The 26,225-nt window shown below is 49.5% G+C and overlaps 1 protein-coding gene and 1 long non-coding RNA gene across 2 annotated transcripts in view; one reads left to right on the forward strand and one right to left on the reverse strand.

Annotated features, from left to right (window-relative positions):
- Positions 1-105: 105 nt before the first annotated feature.
- The window catches only part of eys (eyes shut homolog), a 150,671-nt gene continuing 124,551 nt past the window's right edge, over positions 106-26,225 (reverse strand). The window contains exons 22-31 of the mRNA XM_023844746.2: positions 18,642-18,750; positions 18,322-18,539; positions 12,496-12,668; positions 6,867-7,049; positions 5,798-5,964; positions 5,419-5,563; positions 3,022-3,187; positions 2,354-2,526; positions 1,518-1,679; positions 106-1,356 (exon numbers count right to left, since the gene is read on the reverse strand). Of these exons, the coding sequence (XP_023700514.2) occupies positions 164-1,356; positions 1,518-1,679; positions 2,354-2,526; positions 3,022-3,187; positions 5,419-5,563; positions 5,798-5,964; positions 6,867-7,049; positions 12,496-12,668; positions 18,322-18,539; positions 18,642-18,750 (2,689 nt within the window). The 3' untranslated portion in view covers positions 106-163. The remainder of the gene's footprint in view (positions 1,357-1,517; positions 1,680-2,353; positions 2,527-3,021; positions 3,188-5,418; positions 5,564-5,797; positions 5,965-6,866; positions 7,050-12,495; positions 12,669-18,321; positions 18,540-18,641; positions 18,751-26,225) is intronic.
- LOC140588155 (uncharacterized) lies at positions 2,453-3,934 on the forward strand. Its single transcript, XR_011989444.1, has 3 exons — positions 2,453-2,576; positions 2,901-3,194; positions 3,432-3,934. It is a non-coding gene; the product is annotated as an uncharacterized lncRNA (long non-coding RNA).

Genomic DNA, 26,225 nt, shown 5'->3' on the forward strand with positions numbered 1-26,225 from the left:
AGTAACAGGTAATGCCTGCTCTTATTGGAGGTAAGGACCAAGGTCGCTGTGTAAAAGCATTCACGGAGTGCTTTTTTTTTTTTTTTTTTTTTTTTAATGCTTTGATTTATCGCTGTTCCCGGCCCCAGAACACCTGTATAGGTTGAGTTCCAGCCATCTCTCTTCAGTCTCCTTCATAAACATTAACACCTTCTGAGTTTTGGAGAAACTCTAGTGCCCTTAAGTCATCATACAAAAAGACATCTTTAAGCTTTCCCACAAATCCCTGAGAGAACAGGCCGTGTGTTACTTCTGACGTGTTCCTGTACAGTTCGAATCCCCCGAAGTAAAAGATGCCACCATAGTCCAACGCCACATACTGCTCTGAAGGGTCGATGTCCTCAAAGACCACCAGCTTGCCATCGATGAATGCTTCGACTGCTGTCCTGTTCTGAACCACTTCCAGATGATGCCATTTCTCACAGCACAGCCTGGCACCTCTGTGAACGAGGGGGATGGACAGACTCTCCCCTAGGGTCACGGCCATTTTCAGGTGTCCGTCGTGAAGGCCGATTGCAAGGTAGTCTTCATCTTCATATTCCACTTTGCCCATCCACAGCACCAGGCCGTCGCTTGAACTGCTGGTGAAGTTAAAGGCAATCTTTGTGTATGTAAGGGTCCTGCTTGGGTATTTGGGGTCCCTGTACTTCAGGAATGAATTTCCCAGGAAGCCAGCGGATCTCAGGGACGTGTCTCTCTCACAGCGCATGCCTTCCCATCCCAGCGGGCAGGAGCAGTGGTATGAGGCCGAGGTCAGGTCTGGCACGCAGGTGGAACCATGCCGGCAGAGATTGTTCAAGCAGAAGACCGACAGGCTACATGTGGGGCCGGTCCAGAGAGGGGGGCAGGTGCAGACGGCTGCCTCAGAGCTCACAGCGGTACAGTGGCCTCCGTTTCTGCACACGTGGAAGCCGCAGGCCGTCCCATCGCAGTCGCCGACATTGGCGCCGTCTAACGCTCCCATCTCTGAGAGGTCCAGCTGGTGCCCGTTCACCACAAGTTCACGGATACAGCCAGTAAATCCAATCGGCTCGCCTTCCACTGCGTCGGCGGGCAGGTTGTCAGAGGTGGGTACGCCACCCACGAACATTTCCGAGGCCACGTCGAGGATAGCCATACCCGGGGGCGGATCCAACCTCTCCTCCACGCCGTCCAGTATCAGGTAGCCTCGGGTGCCTTGCCGTCCTGCCCGCACTGTGTGCCAGCTCCCGCCGCCCGCATCCACCCCATTGGCTGACTGCAGCTGCACGGTTCTGTCGCCGAGGTTATAGCGAAGCTGCATGAAGCCGGAGGTGAGCGAGAGGCTGAAGAAATCTCCTAGGTACAGAAAGCAAAGGTGAGTAGTGTGTGCTAGTGAGGCTAACTGCCCTCCGTGTTACTGTACGAGTGCCAGAAATGTCACCCCGTACATTGCTTCAGAGCCATGGCTCAGCTGCCGCCGTGCAAACCACCACACATCCACATTGCACTGCTCCCACCTGCTCCCTGACTCGGATGCTGAGCTGTGTAGAACATGACGCCCTCTGGTGACAAAGTCTGGAACTGCAGCTCCACCTCAGTCCTGTGCTTGACACCAAGGAGTGGGAATGACATCCAGGATGACTGGGTTCCATTGAAGAATGGGTCACTTATGGCCAGGGCTATGGGCACAAAACACCAATGTTTGGTTTGTTTTTATTATATTAAATGAATATATATAAAACATGAGACCTTACAGTTTTATATTAATTCGTGTTAATTTCCCCTGTCAGGTCAGTGCCCTGTTCTGAGAGTATAGATCAAACACAGGTAATGGAGATATTTATTCTATCCCTAAAGCACCAAGGGGCAGCCCCAAGCCCCTGCCCCCCCTTAAACACACACAGTATTCCCACGATATTGTCAGTGACGCGTCCCTTCCTGGGGTGGCACGGTGGTGTGGGGCTTAGCACTGTTGCCTCACATCTCTGGGACCAGGGTTTGAGTCTCCACCATGACTGTGTGTTGCATGTTCTCCCTGTGGGGTTTCCTCTGGGTCCTCCAGTCCCCCCCTTTCCAAAAATATGCTGATGCTAATAGGTGTTGGCAAGCTATTCCTTGTGTGAGTGACTGGTGGGTGAGCGTGCCCTGTGGTGGGCTGGTGCCCCGTCCTGGGCTGTTCCCTGTCTTGCACCCATAGGTTTGCACAGAGGACAGTCAGCCATGGGGCAGAGGCTCCCATAGTCCAGCAGGACACTGACATTCAGCACTTTTCTTTGCTGAAGTACCAGGCCTCAGAAAGCAGCGCAGCATGAGAAGCATGTGGGTGACAGGAAGGCTCCGGTCGCTCTCAAACCTTGCTGACAGCGCTGCCCCGTGGTACCCAGCGGGCACTGGCAAGTGTAGCCATCAAGGAGAGGAATGCAGGTGGAGCCGTGGGCACAGGAGGGAGGGGGTACGTGCTCAGTGTCGCAGGCGGACATGGTCTCAGAGCAGAGCGCCCCCTTCCATCCAGATGGGCATTGGCAGCTATAGAAGACGACAGAATCAGCACTGAAATTGTCTACTGCCCACTAGTGGTTAGTGTTACTAAATGGTTAACACAAATTAAGATTTATTCACTGTGGTGACATTAGGTTATGTGTATATTAAAATGATAATCTGTAATTTTTAAACTTTAAAATGACGACAAAAAATAACATTTCATTACCCAGTGAACAAAGTATTAATTTTTATAATGCTATATTTAAAATGCAAAAAGCACAAATATATGTTGTGTTTTACCTTCTAGATTTAGTTCACGGGCTGTAATGCTGGAATGTTGCAGCACCAGATATTAAAACAGACCATACTGTGACTCAGGGAACAGTAAAAGGACAATTCACTCGCACCTTGTTTTTCAGATGGACACGTCATCTGGTCATTGTGGTAGTGCTTTCCAGACTTCATTAACCACTACACCACCTGCTGGGCTGTTCCATGAACTGCGCTAAACTGCACATAAAGTATGGTGGCGGTACATACTACACAGATGAGGTGGAGTTCAAACACGTTCCACCGTTCTGACACCGGACCAGAGCACATGGGTTGACCCCACACTGCCCCACACTGCGGCCCAGGATGGGCTGGCCCTCCAGGGGCTGCAACCTGGCCCCTCTCCGCGTCCGCAACAGCAAGTCGAAGATGCAACCTGTGAGGTAGGATGGCTACTGGTTAATATAATCCCTGGTTAACTGAGGGCTGGTTAATATAATCCCCGATGTAGAAGACAAAGGCACCAGTGCAAAGATGAATGATTCATGTGTGGAAAACCGGTTCTGTCTCATTATCAGGCAAAGACCACCGAGCTCTGTGCACCAGACAGCACTGACTTCCTGTGAAATGGAGAGATTTCTGTCTGCTATAATCTCCTGTTTCTCCTTGTTCCGTCTTAGGAAGGTGGGGCAGCAGTACCATGGGAAGCCCACGCCTCGCTCGTGATCTCTGTTGGGATGGTGCTGCCGCTAACGCGAGTCGCTTCCACCGGATCAGATTGTGGACACGATCCGGTCCGTCAGCCGCCTGAACACACTGCTTGCCCGTCACGCGCCCGTGAAGGTTCATGAGGCACCACCTGCTTTCTGAGTGTCGCTAAACGCTCGACACTGTGAGGCAGAGACCTTTCTGAGGATGACAGTGCTGATATTTATGCTGGGGAGGGGGGGCTGCATGAAGATGGCTTGAGACTCGTGAAAGAGACACTGGTTCTGGTCCAGTGCGTGACCCATTTATAACTGATCTCCTTAAAATCAAGGCGCTGAATCAACATTGAAGCTTTTGTTTGTCTCCACTGTGCATTTGCTAAAAACATTGGTGTAGCTGATGCGGATTAAACATCACCAAGGTAACGATACATTACAAGCACAAGTACAGATATAAACTGCATCGCCACCCGCAATCCAGCCTGTTTGTGTTTCATTTAAATGATGCCTTATATTTATGAGCAGTGTGATGTTTTAATGGTACATGTTCACTTGTATGGTCTGTCCTGTGGACTGCTGATTACCATGACAACCTGTGACACCCCCCCCCCCCCCCCATGACGTCGACACACACACACACACACACACACACACACAGGCTTGTTTCTCCAGCATGGCCTGAACTGCCTCACCCACCGAGTCCGCAAACCGCAGCAGTTCTCAGGTAAGTTGGATGTGGTGTCCTTTATGAATCCCTCCCCCCCCCCGGATGCCCCAGTGGTGGGTGTGTCAATAGTGGACTGTCACAGCAATCAGATCAGGGGATGGCAACCCATGACCACGTCTCCAGCAGAGCGCGCCCCTCCCTCCTCGGCCTCCCGCCGGCCGACCCAGAGCCGACCCGCACGCGGCAGGTCAGCGTGAGCCTGTCATCCTCCTCATTTTTCCCAAACACGCGTCTTGGGCCGAGGAAGTAGAATCGCTCCTACACAGACTCGTTCAACTCCAATTACAGTGCAGTAATACCTCATTGCACTTATCATAATCGTAACAGAAGTATTACCGCTACTCTGCGTAATAATATTCATAGCCATTATCGTCGCTGAGGCAGCGTAGAGAGGCGTGAGACGACTCCTGTAAAATCAAGGCCCCATAAGGCGTTCCGGGGGGGGGGGGGGGAGGTAGGCGCGCGACGATGCATCCTGCAGGCAAATAGATGAAGACGCTGACAGTAATAATGATTTGTTCAACAGTCCTGTCAAAGTCATTTACACCAAAAAACTGCACACGGGACGAAAACCAGTGACTCTAGCCCCCCCCAAAATAGGAACCAATTACTGCTTAACTGCCAAATGGTGATTCAACCAAAACAGGACGCCTGACCTCGAACCCAGAGTCCTGGGACGGCCTCTGCTGCCTTACCCATTAGAGAGGCACTGCATTTCTCTGGTTAAACTCCATGGGGGTGTGAGCTAAGCAATACAAATCTGCCAGCATGGGACTATCAGCGTTCAAACGGTGAAAATGCTGACTATGAGCATGCGAGACTTTAGGGTTAGGCCTAGAATTAGGGTTGGAGCTATTATTTTTCTGGGATTAGGGTTAGGATGTTAGGATTTGGATTTGGTTTGGGATTAATGTTAAAGTCTGGGATTAGTATTTGGCCTGTGGTTTGGTTTGGGGTTAGAGTTGGGGCAAGGATTATGGAAACTGGAACAAATCTGACCTCTAATCCTAATTGTAACCCCATATCAAACCCCAGCCTTAATCTTAGCCATGACCCTAATTCCAGGCCTACCTGTATGTATAAATTCAGGCCTAATCCTGATCATAGCCATAAACTTAATGCCATCCTAACCCTCACCTCAATCATGGTTGGGGTTAGGGTTATGGTTAGGGTTTCAGGGTTAGTGTTGACATGGTGAATGTGGATAGCATCGATGAAGAGAAGCTCCCTCACCCTGGAAGCCGCTGCGGAAACGAACGCCATGTGGCAAAAGTTCAGGTGTATGTTCGCTGAATCCACCCACGTAGAGCCAACTGAAAGTGTTCAGGCCAACCAGAGGTCCTGGAGACGACCCGGTCCGGTTCCTCTGGTTATCAACCTTAAAACAGAGCGGCCTTATTCAGTATTATCCAGTCGGGGACTTACAGCACCCTGGGCAGCTGGAGTGACAGTCATTGTATCTCACAGGAATTAGAACCATGGGAAATATTCAAATCAGCCAGTAGCTGGACTGGATGGAAGCAACTTGACTGATAGCCAATGTTTCATTCTGACACCTTCACTGCAAGCTGCAGTGAACTGAGGACAGTGTAGAAAGTGTTACAGGGCAGACCTTTAGCCAGCCGGTTCTGAGGGACCGGCCGAAATGGACCGTATGGATGTCGGGCTTCTGGCTGAGGGGGGCGCTGACGATGGTTCCGACTCCAGAGCCCAGGTTGAACCTGTGAATGATCCTGCCTCTCCATACGCCTAACGCCAGGAAGTCATCTCCATTCACACCTGCAGAGATATGGAGAAGCAACCCACCGCCTGAGGAGGACATTCCACCTAAGCCAAGCTGCCTGCACCATCCTACATCCTGCTGCTGAATAATCCCATCCTCAGGGAATCCGCGAAAGGCAGCCTCCCCTGAATCTATCAGTCTTCCGCCGTTATTCTCTTGCTCACCTGTAAAATATTATGTGCAGTGGTGGATCCAGGCCATCGTGTAAAATTAAACACGGCCAGTAAGACACAGAATTACAAATTATGTGGCTGCTGCTTTCTGATTCGATTGAGTCCACCCTCCACCGGGGGTTCACTGGCAATTGCATCATTACTCATAGGGACATCTTCCTTTGGAGGGCCTCGATAAATCACCTTAACCCATGGTCCTGCGAGGAGACCACAGGAGTCCGCATTCATCCCCTTTGCATCGTTACCCACCTGCGATTCTTCCGAGAAGCGAGCTGCTATTGCAGCCAGGCAGTTTAGCAGTGTGCCACGCCACCTGGCCAGCTGGTAACTGGTGACCCTGCCGTTTAATCGACGCGGGCAGATAATAGATTCCGTCATCTGTTTGTGTCCGTGGACGGTGCTTAAAATAACACAGAGGACGGGAAATGGCCTGGCGTGGAAAGGACATAAGTATCCTGGCTCTGCCGGGATGCTGACTTTACGAGACGCGCCGGCAGGGGAGACCGCAGGGAAGAATCTTTAGTAAGGGTAGGACGGGAAAGCGCAGTGACGGAGATGGTGACTCATGTGCCACAGCACCGTAAGCCGCAGAGTGTGTGTAACCGCTCCTGGACCCCCCCCCACGGAGCCGTTGCCCCCTAGAGACCGAAGCTATTATCTTGCCATCTGATACCGCACTGGGCCGGAGTCTCCATCCTGCCGGAAGTGTCACGGGCGGAACTCACCGAGTCCCTTCTGCCCGGCAAACAGGATGAGGCCATCTCTGAAGGAGGACGCAGTGCCGGCGAACGTGAGCTTCAGCGAGAACTCGTAGGAGGAGCTGGAGTCTGGGAGGGAGGCGTACGCCACAAACGAGGAGTACCCGAAGCGGTCAGTGCCTCCAAAGCTGGGGCGGCTGATGTTGACGGCTGCGAGAGAAGAGGGACGCCGGGGGGGGGGGGTCACCAGGCTGTTGCTCAGATTCAGGAGATATGGCACAGCCATATGGATTCACCAGAACATTCTACAGGGTGTACATGCACAGGGAGTACAGACACACGACAAATGGAGAATTAAAGGAACCATCTTCTTAATACTCACTAATATTAACCCCCACCCCCCCGGATTGTGATGCCGACTGCGGTGCTGCCGGACATTCCTGAGGACACTGCTTTCTGTTTCGGAATAATGGGAATAATGAATCTCTGCATATCCCTGTACTGACGGAAACATAAGTCTTCACACAGCGTTTAATTACTAACTGCTTTTTCTTTTACAGCATATTCTCTGATTGGCACATATAATAACTACTGTCCGGGTGCAAATGTAACCATAACAACTCGCTGCCGCCCCCCCGGCCGCATTATTCACTGTCTAATCTGCATTTTGTTGTCCTGCTGCAGCAGCTGGATCCGTTGCCAGCGCCGTGTCTGAGGTGTGACCTGGAATCAGAATAGATGCCGCTGTTCACCTCGGGGTTGCGGAGTTCTACCTCGGACTCACGCTGCTATTTAATCCAATTTTTCTTCTTGACATAGCTATTCTTTTTTCCACCTGGATTTCACTTAAATTTCATTTTCCATGCCTTGCAATATGTCACTGTATGAGCAGTGGTGTGCCACACGATGGCGCTGTTGATCCACCATAATCACGAGGACGCTGACTTCCGCTGTTTCTTGCTTTGGTGAAGGGGAAGGAATAGGATGCCTTTCTGAGCAAATGCTGTTGCCTTATTTTCTTCCCAATTTCATTTCAGAATAATTAGCTGCTTAACCAGGTTTCTATTCAGAGAGAACCCCCCCCCCCCAGATTCATACATAATGTTTACCATGAGGGAGCAGTCGGGGGGGCAGGGGAGGCCTTATCAATGTCCGCCCAAGGCTTAAAAATCAGAGCACCTTTTAAACAGACGATATCATGTCTCTGGTCCTGTTATTCGCTACACTAACCCCTTCAGTACATCGTACGTAGGCCTCCCTTGTCCCTCCAGCAGACATCAGAGACCTTCATGAACACTCCGACATCCTCGCAGGCTGCCCACCACGTCCTGCCGCGTCCTGCCGCGTCGCGCTTTCTGTCCCGAGGCTGCGAGCTGTAAATCGCTCCCCTTTCATTTGCAGGGGATATGCATCTTCCAATCGGCGGCCTCGTCTCCCCCGCTTCAAGACAAAGCCGTTTGTGGAGGTTTCATCCCGTCGTGTGTCATTATCGGCAGTGACACTGAGAGACGGGCAGCTTGAGGCTTTCGGTGTCTGTAGTCAGGCAGCTCCTGAAAGCCTCTCGTAGAAATGCCGTGAGTATGTGACTGAATAAACGTTTACTTCCATACGGCATGGATGTGTTTTGGGGTGGCTTTTTGGGTCATTTTATTCCTACTCCTTCGCTGGCACTTTCATCTCTTTCGTGATGTGAGATGGCGATACACCCGTTAAACGACAAAGCAACAGATGGTGACAGAACGGGAAATGTGTTACGTTTGTGGCAGTCAACTGCACATCTGAGGGGATTACAAGAGGGAGGCGGAGTTTTATTAAGGGCTCCACTGGCCCCTATGAGAGGATACGCCCCCCCATCGGACACCACAAAAGGACAGGGCCCCCATCAGTCCTTTGGAGAACATGTCGAGTGTCCCATGAAATGCACGGGGAGTGCTCTGTGGTTCAGTGGGTTAGGATGCAGTTCTCGTGATGAGAAGGTTGCTGGTTCAAATCCTAAAGTCAGCAGAGTGATTTCACCATTGGGCCCTTGAGTGTGGCACTTAGCCCCAGTTACCCCTAGGATTGTCCGTCCCTGCTTTCTTTAAAAAAAATATTGCTTTAGAAAAAACAGGCTGCTAATTAAATGTGAATGACCTCTGAGTATCTGATGATGCGTTGGCACTCAGAAAGATGCAAAAATAATCATAGTGTTCAGGACTTATTAAAATAATTACACATTATTATGGAATGGGTTTCTAATTGTGGAGCAACAGCTTGGAAAAAAAGGCATAAGAAAAAATAATAAATGCAGACGCAGGCATACCGACATGCGCAGACCCCCGACCTTTTCCTCCTTTGAATATTTAAAAAAGCAGGATTAATAGTCGAGCCATTTTGGGTCCTGAGACGATGGCCGTGCTTTGGCACAGAGAGTACAAACGTCAGCTGGAGATCATTCCAGAACCATCTTACCATTTCAGCCCCATCTGCTTAAGAAACAAGGGAACCAGAAGTCATCTCATGTTCCATCTGACACGCGGCACTATGGCGCCGAGGCGTCCGTGCGTTTGCCTTCAGGTGGTCAGCATGTGTGGGTATGGAGCTGGGCTCAGAGCGGAGACGGCAACAATTCACACTTTCCCAGCCTGTACTGGATCTAAAGACGATCTCCCAGCCTTCCCTGCACTGGAATGGAGCATCTGACAGTCAACCTGAAAAATCAGAAAAAAAACGAAGACTACAAAGAGCAGCCATCTTGTCAGGGTCTCGCCGTTGTACCTTGAAGCGTTCTGCTTTCGCCGCATGAGCCTGTCGTGAGCAAACGGGCACCATTTCAGCCAGTCAGGTTCCCACAGATGCAGACAAGCCCCTTCCAGTGAGTCTGTGATCGGTGACTTGCACAGACTGACAGCTGTTCCCAAACACAGCCAGGTCTCGTCACTCGGCGAGAGGGGAGGAGGTGACGCGTCCCTCCCCAGGCACATTTGTGGGGGCGAGCATTTGCGATCTGTTCCGGCCACACCCGGGGAGGTGCGAGGGTGACTGGGCCCAAGCCAGTTCTGTGAGCATCACGCATGCAAATGGTTTGTGTTGTGGGGACGTGCATTAAAGTGAAACGGACCCCCACAGTGTGGGAGGTTGTCACGGTGAGATTTCAGTGCACATTCAGGGTACTGGGGGGGGTGAATGACAGCGGCTTCTGCATTCAGACAGCTGACCTCCGGGTAGTAGGGCGTCCTTGGCAGAGCCCCGGCGCTAACAGCTGCTGTTTCAGGCCTTCAGACATGAATGCGACACGCTGCTGCCCCCAACAGCCCGCATGACCTGCGACTGTGAAACAATTCCAGCAAAAGTGACTGCATGCCGCTCCTGAGGCTTTTTGGATATTATTCTGTATACTGTGTCTCCCCAACACTGCTCTGCGATGCTTTAACTTAGCTCTACAATCACAACACCAATCAGAGGAGGTGGGAGCCAGATTCCCTCAGAAAAGGGACTCCACCCCCCAAGCTCCGGGGCTTTAAATATAAATGAGGCTAACCCATTTAATTGTCATTCACGTTACCAATAAACCTCTAAACATTCGGCCCACAAAATGAAAATCCTCAGGGTCAGGAAGTGAATGCAGGCAGCCTGCCCTTTGAGGCTCTGTTAGGAAGAGGCTCTTTGAGGGACGAGCTGGCGGGGGGGCGGGGGAGGCACCAGGGGAAACGGGGCTTCAGTGCCAATCGATACGGACTCTGATGTTATCTCCTGTTATCTGGCATCACATTTGAATGTCAGCCACAGCCAGTGTGACGCTGGTAGATTTGAGAACAGTGGGGGGGTGGTTGGCCCTGGGCCATGGAAGGACACCCCGCACGTTAGGTCACATCCCCGGTGACACGCTGCAAGCATACAGTCTTCTGGGTTCACTCATACAGATGGGTAGATTTAAAATACATAAACCTAAGCATCACAGTCAGTTCCTATCAGATTTATAATGACGATGATCATTATTATTAAGTGTTTCACATTTATAAACCAGCTTAGTCACCATTTGCTCACCCACTCAGAGAACCAGGAAATATATCAGGAATGTAAAGGAACGCAACAGAATAAGGGTCCTGTGTACACGGGGGTGAATGTGTCCCCATGGCGGGGGCTGTGTCCACATGGGGGTGAATGTGTCCCCATGGGGGGGGCTGTGTCCACACGGGGGTGAACGTGTCCCCATGGCGGGGGCTGTGTCCACATGGGGGTGAATGTGTTCCCATGGGGGGGGGGGCATAGTAGGGGCTTTGTCCTCAGGATTTGGGCCATAACCCAAGGACGGGGGTCATGACCTCAGGGCGGGGGCCATGTCCCCTTCTGGACGACACCAAGATGGCAGCACCTTCCATAAGATTAGATAATTACTTAAAGCTATGTGCAGGATGTACATTTAGAATTTATTAAAGGAATTTCACCCTAAATGATATTCAATTTCATATGCTTCTAAAAGAGACCTGTATGACTGATCTTGTTAATTGCTCAGATATTTGAGACTTCCATGAACTCAAGTGAAATTTCAGTTTGTCTGGCGGTGTTTGCTTTGACAAAGCCAATAGCTTTATTAATACTGCCTGCCCAATTGTTAAAATTGGGGGAGGATTAACTTATCCGGGGGCCCTAGGCTGACATCAGCATGGATACTCAGGCACTGACAGTTTAACTAGCTGCTCCGTTTAGCCTGAGGCAGAACCCTGAAGTTTGCCGCAGCCTTAGGCTATAGCCTAGGATAGCCTGTGTATTAATCTGCCCCTGGTTAAATACCAGGTATCCACCGGCAACCCTCTGAAAGGTCCTGCAGAAGAATTCCGCAGCTCTGGCCTCAAGTACAATGTCCTAACTATACTAATGACGCTAACCATACTAATGATGCTAACCATACTAATGACACTAACCATACTAATGACGCTAACCGTGCTAATGACGCTAACCGTACTAATGATGCTAACCATACTAATGACGCTAACCGTGCTAATGATGCTAACCATACTAATGATGCTAACCATACTAATGACGCTAACCGTGCTAATGACGCTAACCGTACTAATGATGCTAACCATACTAATGACGCTAACCGTGCTAATGACGCTAACCATACTAATGATGCTAACCATACTAATGACACTAACCATACTAATGACGCTAACCGTGCTAATGACGCTAACCATACTAATGACGCTAACCATACTAATGACGCTAACCGTGCTAATGATGCTAACCATACTAATGACGCTAACCGTGCTAATGATGCTAACCACACAGCAGCCTGCCTGGGGAGCACATTACTTACCTGAAAACATTAGACACCGCCCCCCCCCCCCCCCCCTACTATTTTATGTGATGGTGGTGGGGGGTGGTTTACGTTAGTTGAGGCCCCTTTTTATTGCAGGCCCCTACATTGAAACACTCATGCAAATACCTCGGGGCCCCTTGGAATGCTGGCTGACTGTATTAAGAGGCAGAAAATCACAGATGCACTGGATCCAAAGTGCATCCAGTGCCCTGGAACTCTGTAATGGCACCAAAAATCCTCACTTGCCGCAGGCCAGTCGACTGACCGGCCCCAAGATGCTCCTGGGCGCTCGTTTCCCAGCATGCCGAGCAGCAAGGCGGCTGTGTTATGTTGGCTAATGACATCACTTCCTACCGTCCTGGCAGAGGAGGCCGGCTCTCCCGTAGGGACAGAGGCACACAGTGTCGCTGGGGGGCCGAGGCACGCAGGCACCCCCATGGAGGCATGGGTTACGCATGCAGGCACTGAGCTGGCACAGCCTGCCGGCAAAGAGGGGGGGGCACCGACAGGACCAGCCGGCGACGTCGCTGGGTGTGTGGAAGGAGAAAAGGAGAGAGGGGGACAGGGAGAGAGAGAGGGCCAGAGGAGAATTGGGGGGGGGGGGGGCAGTGAACAGAAACACCATGTCAACAGAATTAAATCAATAGCAGAGTTTCTGCTCACGCTGAAGATGAAGCAGCCAACGCGGGATAGTGCTGCGGAAGGAGAATAATGGAAGGCAGCGGCTTTGTCCCGCACAGCTGGGGCCGCGCCTAAGGGAGCCGCGCAAACGCCGCATGCCATACTTTCCATTTATGTAATTGACCCTCGCAGAAAGGAGGTGATACTTCAGGCCGTTAGCACAGGCGCCCAGGGATGCCATGATTCTCTCAGCACAGCTCCGACACGGGAGCAGTCAGGGTTTTGAAGGAATTTCATAAAAAGCCCCTGTGGGGAGAAAAACGTGACCCCCCCCCCCCCCACCCCCTGCTTTGCTGATTCACATTCCTCAGGCTTATCAGTGGTTGGGGGTGGGGGCAGGGGGGGTCCGGCACGGGCCTGGGATCCTTGTGCTACGGGGGGCGCAGTATCAGGAACGCCAGGCGCTGGGGACATTTCACGTCCAGGAAAGAATAATGTTCCGGACCCATCCAGCACGTGGGCCGCTTCTCCAGAGCCACATCCAGCCAATGAAATATTCTCATTCTGTTACAGATATTCAGGACAGGGGGATCAAACTGACAGAAGTAATGTAGACAAAACGGAAAGGTGGAAAGGGGAGGGCATTCTGGGGTGTCGAGTTGGAGATGACAGCGGCTGAGGGATGAGGTGAAAATGGAGGGATGAGGTGAGGAAGAAAGGGTGATGTGAGGATGAAAAGGTGATGTGAAAATGAATGGGTGAGGTGAGGATGAAAAGGTGATGTGAAAATGAAAGGGTGATGTGAACATGAAGGGGTGAGGCGAGGATAAAGGGTTGAAAAGATGAAAGGTCTGTTACTGACAGTTACCTTCATGGCTGGTTCCTCATGATGAAGGAGTCACATGCCTCTACCGCTTTACACTATAATGGGACTACATGTTTCCGGATGTTCCGGAAGAGTCTGTACCCTCCTGATGTGACGCAGGCATTCCGACCCTGTCCCCCTGACCACCCATGGTAACCATGCTGACGGCAGTAACATTACAGCACGAAACACATCCGTTAGCGTGAAGGATCACCCTTCACACTCAAATTTCCCGAGGGTCTGCTCAGTCTCTGCGGACCACCACTGAGGCTCCGGATGGAGAAGATGCCTGTTCCCAGCGCCGCTTCACCCCGTCGATGGACGGCAGATGTTTTGCCAACAAGGCAAAAAAAGCATCTTACTGCAAAGACCCTCTGATTTCAACTCCAAAGCGGCATCACAGTGCAGGAACACAGATGGTTCCCTTTCCATACAAAAATCTCGGTCCTCTGCTGTTTCATACAGCCTACACTGACACAATTATACATCATTAAAAGTTAATTATATACAGAACATAATGGAAACCCTGAAGTTTTTAGTGCTGCGTTCTAGCAGTACAGGGATCCCCCGCTATATCGCGGATTTTCACCCGACGCGTCACAGTTCTCTGCGTATCGCGTACATTGCTTGTGGTCCGATTGTTTTCGTTTTGTTTTAAGCCCTACGATGGCTCCCAGGCGTCCTGCATCTTCTAAGCCTTCTGGGAGTGGTGAGCCTAAGCGCCAGCGCCATTCAGAAGAAGGTAAAACTCCTGGATATGCTTCAGGAAGGAAAGCGTTACGCGGACGTCGCACGCCATTATGGCTTGAATGAATCGACGGTACGCCGAAGGATATATATACAGTACACACATACATACATTACATATTATTATTTTTTTATTATTGTTATTATTATGTTGCTCATATCATCCACATATATGTGTTGTTTTAATAAGTTTGCATGTGTTTAAATTTAAGGCTTAAATTATAAAAATAAAATCTTTATTTATATGGTCTTTCTATATCGCGGAATTTCACCTATCGCTGATGGGTCTGAAATGCATCGTCCGCGATAGGCGGGGGATCACTGTATTAATGTATCCCCTTTCTACAGACTGTGTGTAAACCTACAGACCGAGTGATTACGGGCATGAAGCCAAGGGACTTGGAACAATTGAAATGGCGAGTTTCAAACTTCGTGCATGGTGAACCATGCGAATGAATTAAAGAAACATGCTTTTCACTTAGGAAAATATGCAATGAAATGAAGTGATTTTTTTTAAACAGGGACCAACATTTTAGCAATCATTTGACATATGTGGATGTCTGTGGATCTGTGGTTTCTATTTGACAGCTAATTAGTAAAATTGTGTCAATTCTGTTCTCTAACAAGATCATGGGGGAATTGCCATTCGCCTGGCATTTGCTGTACATAAGACAGATTTGTGACTGTCTTGCTATGAAGGCGACGCTGTTCTTCAGCATTAACGGAGAGTAATTTTGCCCCTGGAAACGTGTCAGAATCAGAGCATTCGCGAGTTCCCGATAATGGAGATGCCGTTGCCAAGCGCTTGTCTTACGGTTATAAATCGTGAAAAGCCTTCTTAACATTGTATCTCACAGTGGGACATCATCTGGGACTTAATTCAGCATGCAATCGCTGCATGACACGCGCAGGGCACACAAAGACAGGCGATTTTTATGGAATAAATAAACACCACAATAGACAATAAACACTCACAGCCGATTAGTTCATAAACCACATCTGCTGGACATCTGCGCCGTCTCCGTGGAAACAGAGTCAGTGCGTTATGTCTTATACCTACATCCTGTATGTTTGCGGATGATAGCGGCACCCTTGCTCTGAAGGTGGCGCTATGGTGCTACGGTGCCTTTAACTTTAATTATAAATTGACCCAGAATCTGAGAAGCAGTCTGGTGAAGAGGGGGGCTTGATGTAAACCTATCAATTATGCATTCTTATATCTGTTATGTGACACACTCAAAACACACATTTTAAATGATTAAGCCCGAAATGCATTTCTTAAATACAGACCCCAAATTAATGTCACTGCAAAGACCGTGAGGCCCCGCCCTATGTACAGAGGAGGGTGAGGCCCCGCCCTATGTACGGAGGAGTGTGAGGCCCCGCCCTATGTACGGAGGAGTGTGAGGCCCCGCCCTATGTACGGAGGAGTGTGAGGCCCCGCCCTATGTACGGAGGAGGGTGAGGCCCCGCCCTATGTACGGAGGAGGGTGAGGCCCCGCCCTATGTACGGAGAGACACTTCCCCTGTCGTAGCCCTGGGTGCTGATCGTCCTTCATCCGCTGCTCCCCTAAAACCCCTCGGTTGTTTCTTTGACTATTACTTTTCTGAGGTGGCTAGCAACATATTTTGTGCTTGTTAAATATATTTCTCTTGAAAGTAATAATGCTGCAAAACTGCTTGCTGAGCTTAACGCCGCATTCCAAGCACAAATGAAGTAAAATACACTCTCCAGTGTTACAAACACTCCAGTGTGCGCATGTCCTTTGATTTCCTGTTATTCATCTACTTTGCAAAATGAAAAGATCAATTTAAAAAAATTTTTTTCCTGCATTTCCAGAGCTTTGCGGAAGATACAGTGTGTGTGTCTGTGTGTTTGTGTGTCTGTGTGTGTCTGCGTGTTTGTGTACTTTGGCTCAGAGGAACTCGTTTGCTGTTGGTTGTAGCTGTTAAAGGGCAATTTGTATTAGTGTTTAGTAGCCCAGCTCTTCTGGGGGTAGGCATCGTGATGACAATGGCATCATAATTATGACATCATACTGGTTGTTACATCACAATGTTCATCACATCAGAACAGCAGAATGACAGCAGAAAGGCCTGGGCTTGGAGCCGGTCTTCGAAAACGATTCAGTGGCAAGAGGCCCGCTCTGGTACTGGCGCAGAGTGATGCTGAAATCACATGTTAGTGACCGTTGTCAGGGGATGCGGTTGCTGGGCACCAGCTCAATGGAGAAAGATTTGGGGAATGAGCGCTGGGGCAATGCGGGCTATGCCCCACGGTGTACCCGCCAGCATGCTGGCACGCGGCCTCACGCCGTTCCGCACGTTCACTGGCCCCCATCCACTCCCTCCTGCTCTGAAAGCCCCCCGGCCGTCACGGCTAAAGCTGCACTCAGACTCAGTCGTGGTGGGAAATCTCTCGCCACCACCGGCTTTCTCCAATTACCTGCCTTTCTGGTGATTTACAGGGTCACCCTGCCCTACTGGACTACCCATTAACTTTAAGTAACCCCTGCTTGTTAGGTTCTTTTTTGAGGAAGACAACAAAATAAACCCAATCAAACCACTACAAGCTGCTGTGAATGAAGCAGCACCTTAACAAAGCCTTTCTCCAGAAAAACTTTGGGCAGCGTCCCTCTCTGTCCAGGTTCATGACAGATTCAGCTCTGACAGCTTTCGCCAGTACCTTTGCATAATGTTAATTACATATTCTTACAATCAGCAATTCCACGGCTTGGAAATTGCCGTAAGCTTAAGGAAATAGCATGAAATATGCCATAAAAAAGTGCACAGCCAGCAGCACATCCAAAAGATCAGAAGGATGCAGGACAACATGATGAACACACATCCGTGTGCATCCAGCAAAGGTCTGCAAGACCAGCTCTCTGTCATTTTCAGGCAGAACAGGAAGATCGGGCCGCCGATCGCAGGCCACCGAATGCAGGCCACCGAATGCAGGCCACCAAATCCGCTTCCGGGAGCTGAAAGTGCATTAGAAGCTAAAGCACAAGCTTTTTAAAGTACCTTGGTACCTATCTGCTGTTTACAACATGACATCAAAACCAAAGAGCCACAGATCTAGCTAGACTTCCAATTACCTGCCACAAAGTTGTTTGCTCCTCTCATATGAGTCATTACACAGTGGGCGGCTCAGAGCCATGATTTATGTACAGATTTGATAAAAGCAAAGTGTTTTTAAATACTTTCTGTCCTTTTGTGAAATTCCACTGCAGACACCTGGACACAGTCTTGACTTACCACTAACTAGGAAGCCTCAAGCTCACAGATGTGCTATCAGACGGCACATTTTTTGTTATGACGGACTATAAAAAGCGTTCCTGTCGGCACAGACGCTGTCATAGCTCAGAGTTTTGGGAAGGAGGAAAACGCTGAAACACACACTTTGCCAAATGAGAATAACTACAACCGGAATTTCTACTGGAAGGTTCCGAGGGCCAAGCAAAGCAGCTAATAAGCTGTGGTGCTTCATCTCGAATAAGCATGTTAATGTTAATGAAGCTATTCTCTAAAGCACAAAGACGATGGGGCGGGTCACTGCACAAAGGCCAGGTCACTGCACGGAGGACAGGTCACTGCACAGAGGACAGGTCACTGCACGGCCGATCAAAAGTGCTGTCAGACCAGCCCATTTGAGATGAACGAGATCTCTGTGTCACTGCTCCTGTCCATGGTAGTATGACGGCCGAATCCGGCGTTTGTTCTCCTTTGTGCTAATTTGCAGAACTTCTGTGGGATTATAGGGAAGAATGCCACTGCCGGGACACTGCGGACCGGTTGTCACTGGTGGCTTCCCTCAAGGAGACTGAGGACTACGAGAACTCTGCCTGATCCACAGAAAGCCTACGAAATCTAGGTCCGTCTAACACACAAGTGACTCGTGATGCCCCCTACTGGCTGATGAGTGAATGCACAGGTTAGCCCCTCACCTGACACAGGTGCCTCCATTGCGACACGGGTGCTGCTGGCAGGGGGAGGAGAGACAGTTTCTGATGTTCCTCCCCTTCACGGCCTCCTTCACAAGTTGCACCTCCCTGTCGTTCACCTGCAGCACTCCGATGCAACCAACAAATCCAGTGGCCCCCCTGTGGTCACGCAGCCAGGACTGAGCTGGGACCCCTCCCAGGAAGATGGGTCCCAACTCCACCTATGGGACCAGGCAAACATGCAGGTGGACTCCAATTATTAAGAACAACTGCAGAACATTATTTTGCCAAGGCAGAAGCTGTGGGGAGGAGGGGAGGCGTACCTGCAGCCCAGGGTGCGAGGGGGGGCTCTCGTTCCATTGCTCCGTGCCACTGGCCATCTCTATTTCAGCCGTGCACTGCGGAAGGCCCCCACTGGCGGACAGGGTGTACCTGCCAAGGAGGGGCAGCAGAGACGGGATGAGCCCCCTGAAGCGGGTTTGCTGGGTATCAGAGGCGGGTGGCGAGTCGCCACGGCACCAGTGCACTAATGCCACGTCATCTGGTGGGCGAACAGAGGAGCTCTCTCTGATTCCCGAAATCCGCTGCCGGTGATGGTGATTATTGTTATTATTATTATCATTATCATTATTATTATGAGATTGCACATACAGCCACATGCTGTTCTTTTTAAGTTTAACTGTTGTTCTTATTTTTTATTATTCCCAATTTTATTTTAATAAAAAAAAAAGAAATTTTGTTATTCATTATTCAGTTTTTCACCTAGAAACTCCCCCCTCAGATGATCCCCCCCATTAAGGAGAAGTGTGCTTGTATTTTTGATATTCCACCCGCATCACTCTTTTTGTCAATTTTTCAAACTGCTCCCATTCAGTCTTCAACATAAAACCTCGAAACTTGCTGAAGACATCCAGTGTGCAGCTGAAAAGTATTCAACCAACTTTCATCCATTTCTCCCTTCTTCATTCCTTCTTTCTCCTCCCTCCCATTGACTTCAGTTCTGTTTTTGCCACCTACCTCCTCCTAATTTTTCACCCAGGAACTCTGTTCCACCTCTCAAATTTTCCACCCATTAAGAAGTGTGCTTTTATTTTTTTCTTTGATATCCCACCCACATCCCTCTTTTTCATCCCTTTTTCCAGATAGTCAATCCTTTCTTTCCTTGGCCGAGCGCTAGTAGCCACTTAATTGCACTGGTTATGGTATGCAATGAATGACTGATGCTGCAGGCGCTGTCACATTTGCATTTTCTTGCGGAAATGCATCTCTAGTTACTTCTGCTGTTTTGCTGGTACACTTATAGAGGCGACGCATGAGGCAGACAGGAGTCGATTCAATCAACAGAGGAGGAGATTGCTGACTCTCCGTGACAGAGAGATACGCAGTTTAATCCTGTCTTCAGGCACTAATGGTGGCGTTTCACAGACCCACTAAATGCGGGAAACGAACATTTACTGTCAGTCGTTGTCCCACGCTCGCGATTGGCAATAGGTAGATAAATGAAAATAAACACAGAGTGAGTATCAGCCTATGGGGAAAACACGTTCCGCGTCTGCAGAATGACTCATTTACAGACACACGGAGCGCATTCTCCTGCTTTTCCAGACCAGTCTTCAGAGGGAAGCTGAAGAGGAGGGAGCAGCTGCGGCGACTGCAGGCACCTCCTTAGACACCCACAGAACAGACCCACTGACACTGAGGCTGCTGCACTGAGCATCACTGTCAGCACTGAGGCGCAAAACACTGTAAACAAAACCAGCAGATGTGATATCCATCGATACAAATGCATAAACCCCACTGATCAACGTAACTCATTAATGCCCCACTGATATCTGTATGTTTTCTTGTCGAACGAAAAGACAACGTGTTCCTGAAAGCCAAAGAAAAATCTGGAACTGAGAAGGAGAAAAGAAGACAAGGCTGGTGGCCGCAGGGGAGGTCTGACCCAAACAGGCAGCTCATGGAGCTCGATTACGCTGAATCCAGGATGAGTAAAGATGCCTATCTGCTAAACGTCTGAATGTCCTTCAGGATTCGGACTGCTCTCTTTTTACAGGGCTGAACATGTGTTTAAACCCAAACCACACAGAACATTCTAGGGAAACAAGCAGGCTGCAGATGTCATCCTCACCCTTGTATATAAGCCATGACCGAAGCTTCCAACAAAACCCTTTCCCTGGGTTTTAATGTCCCAGCATGTGCTTTGGGTGAACGCGATGCCTGGCGCGGTGAGACACAGGCAGAGATCAGAAGGCGGATTCACGCGGAACGCGCGTAAAGTTTTTTTACGTCTTTTTTTTGATACTTTCTGTTTATGAAGAACTAAGTCATTATGCCATTACAAGACAATAATAAAAATAATCAGAAAAATTCTGAGAATGTAAGTAGGTGTGAAAATTAATGGAAAATAATTTTTTCAATCAGTATTAAATATGAAGAATTGTGTGAATTTGCCATATCAATTTTATGAGTCAGTGTTAAACAGAGAATCATGTCAAACATTCGTATTGTGTTATATTTTCAGATCCTTTTCAAGAAATATTTAATAATGTTTGACAGTATAAATGTGATTAGCTTGAAAACAGACATACAGTAGAACTTCAAAATAGCTTCTGTTGTTGAGTTAATTAAAAGTGGTCGAATGGACTGCAGCGGCCACAATACGTGCAGAATAAAATATTCCTCTTTTGCACAATCACGGAATCATAGTTTTTCATTTGCTCATGAAGTTTTATAGTATCCAGAGGTGGAGGGACACAAATCAGAACGGGCTGCCAGCGCGGAGTAGCGCCTTCGGAGCTCACGGAAAAACATTAACGCGGCTGCTGTATAACGCTACATTAAACTGCAATCCGGACCCATAAAGCAGCTTGAGAGCAGAGATGGAGAGATCGGCAGCTTTTATGATATCCGTGCATTTGGAGTGACATCGCCCCCCACCACAACGCTGCTTAATTCATATTAAATTTACAGTTTTATAACAAATCCGCTGTTCGCTTTGTAAAGATTTTTCCTTGTTAGACACTAATACAAATATCCATTTTTATTAACCTAAGAAACCTTTTAGACCGATTGCAGGTGACAGTTATAAAATCGTACAGGAATTCATGATGTTCCATCACCATCACTTTCACTAAATACATTTCAAAGCAGACGCATAACCTGGGGGAAGATCTGCATGAGAAGCTTCCGGAATATTGCAGGGTTGCCAGTTTTGGTCAGCTGGCTGGAGTGAGATTTTCATTTCAAAACAAGTCTGCACACACGTACGGACATTTACGTGTATGTGAGAGTTTTATTACATTGTAAATAGTATGTATGGTTTGCAAACTGCCTCAACGCTGACTTTAGGTTTATAATGGAATAATATAGATTTGCCGTGAGATTTCTTGGTGAGTATGACAGTCAGAAAGCGTGAGTGTCACGCCGGATGCGTGAGAGCTGGTAACCCTCAGCCATTGTTTTACACACCACTAAACAGGCTCCACAGGGATGGTCTTTATCTTCCGGTGTTATGATTTAAAGATTACATACGCTGGACATTTTTAGATTGCTTCGTCACCTTACTGTTAATGTCAATGATGTGTAATTAAGAGGCGGTACTATTCACCGCCAAACTCCATAATCAGCCTGTAGTGCTGAACGGACGTTTTGGCGGTACGTTGGGGCTTTGGTTTCAGAAATATTAAATATTTTAAAAATAAATCACTAAATTTGATTACAGCTGACATTTCAATTACCCTGCAGGATGTCGATTACAGGTAACGCAGCGTCATTTATGCCCATCATAAAGGGAAAGCTCAAACTAACATTCATTAATGAAAATCAATATAACCGCTGAAGACTGAACAGAATCGAGGAGAAGGTGGCAGATCAGTCCATCTGACTGTGTGGCTGATCTACGCATATACCCACTGCGCTGTACTACACACAAAAACGATGTAGCCAGTGGTTTTATCCAAAGCTACATACCTTTCTCCCCCCCCCCAATCACCTTCCAATCACAAGCACAGCAGAAGGTTTAGCAAAGCAAAATAATACTTAAGTCCTAAGAAAACATCTAATGGTCCGCCTCCCTGTACAAACGCGGCTGTGTGTTTACTCACCACGCCCTGCCACACGCTCCAAGCCCGACTGAGTTTCAGGGCCTTCAGCCTCCTGTGTAAGTGACCCATATAACTCACAGAATGAGAACAATCATTGGGTCCAGCTCTTCCTTAACTTTCAGGGGACCAAAAAAACACCACATAAACCCAATTTCCCCCAAATACAAGGTTGAAAATGAAGATTATCAACAACCCCTTCAAGGCAGGTCATCCAAGCAAGTGGAAAACAGCGGCACAGAACATGGGAAGCAGAAATACGATTACAGGGAATGTGGAAGCCCCCCCCCCCCCCCCGCCCCGATGGTGGTAGGTATGAATGTCCGCTTTGAGCGGGGCTCACGACTCAGGCCTGAGGAGGAAACAGAATCATTATCCCTGAGCTACGACATGAATGCAAGCTGGAGAAACTGTGGGGTCTTTATAAACAGGAGCCAGCAGGTGCCCAGTGTCACTGGACGTCTTCATGCTGGCACCGGTGTCATTGGACGCCTTTATGAAGGTGCCGGTGTCATTGGACGCCTTTATGAAGGTGCCGGTGTCATTGGACGCCTTCATGAAGGTGCCGGTGTCATTGGACGCCTTCATGAAGGTGCCGGTGTCATTGGACGCCTTTATGAAGGTGCCGGTGTCATTGGACGCCTTTATGAAGGTGCCGGTGTCATTGGACGCCTTCGTGAAGGTGCCGGTGTCATTGGATGCCTTTATGAAGGTGCCGGTGTCATTGGATGCCTTCGTGAAGGTGCCGGTGTCATTGGATGCCTTTATGAAGGTGCCGGTGTCATTGGACACCTTTATGAAGGTGCCGGTGTCATTGGATGCCTTCGTGAAGGTGCCGGTGTCATTGGATGCCTTTATGAAGGTGCTGTTGTCATTGGACGCCTTTATGAAGGTGCCGGTGTCATTGGACGCCTTTATGAAGATTCTGTTGTCATTGGACGCCTTCGTGAAGATGCTGATGTCATTGGAAGTCTTTGTGCAGGCGCCAGGTGATACTGCATATCTTCCAGTCTACAGACTGCATTTGCCATAATAACGCAAATGACAATGACCCTTTTTGCTTCCTGTTCCTTCCCTACGTCTTGGTTACACTCATTGGTCAGTTACGCAGCAGAGCCTGGCAGGGGCCGCCTCCCATTTGCACTTACGACAAACTCTAATATTTGCACAGTGGTGTTTGCATACAACGCAACGCCAAACAGGCTTCATAAATATTCCAGGAGCCCCGTTTTGAAAGCTAAACTATAAAATGAGGAAATCTCATAGCTGAGCATGACCCAAACACATGACTTAACTGCTAAGTCATATTCCCCAAAAGCAGGTGAGCTCTCGTGGGATCCTTCCGGAAACCATCCCCTCTAGCAGACTCCCCCATCCCTGTGCTATTTTAACCCCACTAATGCTGTCCTGACTCTGCTGTCACTCATGTACAGGGATCTCTGCTGGAATCACCAGCACGGAACCTTCCACTGAGCCCCCATAAGCCCCTGCTCCCCAGGCTCATTTGCATAGGCCCGACCCCTACGAGGAATGCCGGCAAACAGGAGAACCTTATCTCCTAGAGCCCATTTGTACGATTCACATAGACACGTATGAGAGGCAGAGCAGTGCAACACAAGCTCAGCTGCGATTACCTGGCGGATCTGTAGATGTCTGGACCAGAAGTGCGACGCTCTAGTGTCTGGTCTTCTTGGAATGTTCTGGAATCGAGACGCGCCTAATCTAAACGGCACAGGAAAGCACTTTAAAGGCCTTGTGCACGTTTTTGTGTTGCCACACTTTCATCTGGTGGCTATTTTGAAGGAGTGCAATTAAATTATTTAGTAGCAATCATGGCACTACCATCCTGTGGGCAGTCCTGAATGACTGACATTTACATAATAAAATGCGAGAAAGCAGTGATTTTCCTGTGTGATGCAGCAGCGTTAATGGGCCACGCAGTGCGCGTCCGCCGTGGGGGGGGCCTGTGACAGGCCCGCAGAGCCCCACCCCCACCATGGCGGCTCGCCCACCAAGTCGGCAGCAGATGGCAGTGATGGCGTGCGCGGAGATTGCTCCTGGTGACACCAGTAGGTGTGCCGCTGGCCCCAAACCCGGAAGCGTCCATCCCGTCCCAATCCTGTCTGCTCAGCCTCTAGCATTCAGCCAAGAACACAAGGAAAGGAGAAAAAACAGCCAAACGCCGAACATGCAATCAGAAATATGTCTACAGGCAGATGTTTCTGGAACTCAGTGCATGGTGGGGGGGGGGATTGGGTCCAGCCAAAAGGAAGGAAAATGGGTCAGATATTTCAAGCAGGTGGGAATGAATTAATCCCCCCCCAGCCGTCCCCCAACCTTTCTGTTTCTAACAGGCGACAGAGGCACACTGACTGCAGCTCACATATCTGTGACACGCACTCTGTGTGTGTTTATATCTGTGTGACTGTATGTGTGTGTGTCTGTATTTGTGTGTCTGTGAGTGTTTTTGTGTCTGTATGTGTGTGTCTGTGTGTGTGTCTGTGTGTGTATTTCTGTGTGTGTGTGTCTGTGTGTGTGTCTGTGTGCGTCACACTTGCGGACAGCTTACTAGGGGCTTCCTTGTGCGGCGTCACACATCAGCCCCCCCCAGTGGCTCCCCAGCTACCCCCTTCGAGTTGCCCAGACAACAGAACTGCGGTAGATTAACTCTCGCGCCCGCTTGCCTTTCCGAGACGGCTGCCTCGCCCCCAGCTGCACCCGACACATAATTGGCATCGTGACTGTGAGTGGCAGCCCCCCCTCCCCCCATGCGGGGGAGTTGCATACCTCCCCTCCCACCGCCCACCCCACCCAGCTCTACCATCGATCAGCAAAATGAGCTTTTTAAAAGTGCCGGGCAGATGGATTCCACTAGGCTTCCATGCGCGCGGCACACGCCTGCTGTCGAGCGAGTGAGCGCCCCCCAGGGACAGGAACACAGCAGCGCAGCAGTAAAGCAGGAGCCTCATTACCTGTGGAGGCTCTGTATGGGAAAATCGTTTGATTTATGGATTACGTAAGCTGCCTTTTTACATTTTTTTCCACTGAGCCAAAACGTGTCGCTACTAATTAGGGGGACAAGCGTGATGTACAGTAAACCCCGGTCGTTTATTCTCCTCTTCTCCAGTCATAAATTGTATATGAAGACATCGTCATGGAAACACAGCAAAAGCCAGGCTCAACTGGAGAGTTCGGATACGGGAAGCTCACAGTGAGATGCACAGCAAACATGATCCCGCGATGCACACGGCCCTGATAGTGGCCCCTGGGAGATATCCACACAGAAAATGACAGCGCTTTAGCCAACACGCCCTACAGACCGCCGCCCCCCCAGACTGCCTTTGAAAGACCACCAGCATCCACCACAGCACTTCACACACTTGAAAGAACGGCAACACGTTACACAGCTGGTAGTACATCAGGGCAACATCTTTTGACAGTTTCGACTCGATCTCAAAACATACAATTAGCATTGGTGCATCACATTACACTCAGGGTATGGAAATGTGTTATCCAGGGTATGGTGAGCACCTGCCTAGGAAGCAGAGCTCCCCCCGAAATGGATTCTCCTTTAAACACCCCTGAAAACAGCTCCTGGGAGGGTGTGGGGGAAATGGGGGGTGATCCAGTGCAGCAGGGCGACCCCCTGATGCGGATGAGCGCGCCGGCCCGCAGGAGTCACGCAGCTCGACCCGGAGCTCCGCGGAACATTCCGGAAGGCACACAAGGGGCAGGGAACATTACTGTGAACAACAGCAAGGTGCCACTGTAGGCCTCCATACTAATTAATCTCATCTATACAAC

This window comes from Paramormyrops kingsleyae, chromosome 3, assembly GCF_048594095.1.
Source record: "Paramormyrops kingsleyae isolate MSU_618 chromosome 3, PKINGS_0.4, whole genome shotgun sequence".
NCBI lineage: Eukaryota > Metazoa > Chordata > Actinopteri > Osteoglossiformes > Mormyridae > Paramormyrops > Paramormyrops kingsleyae.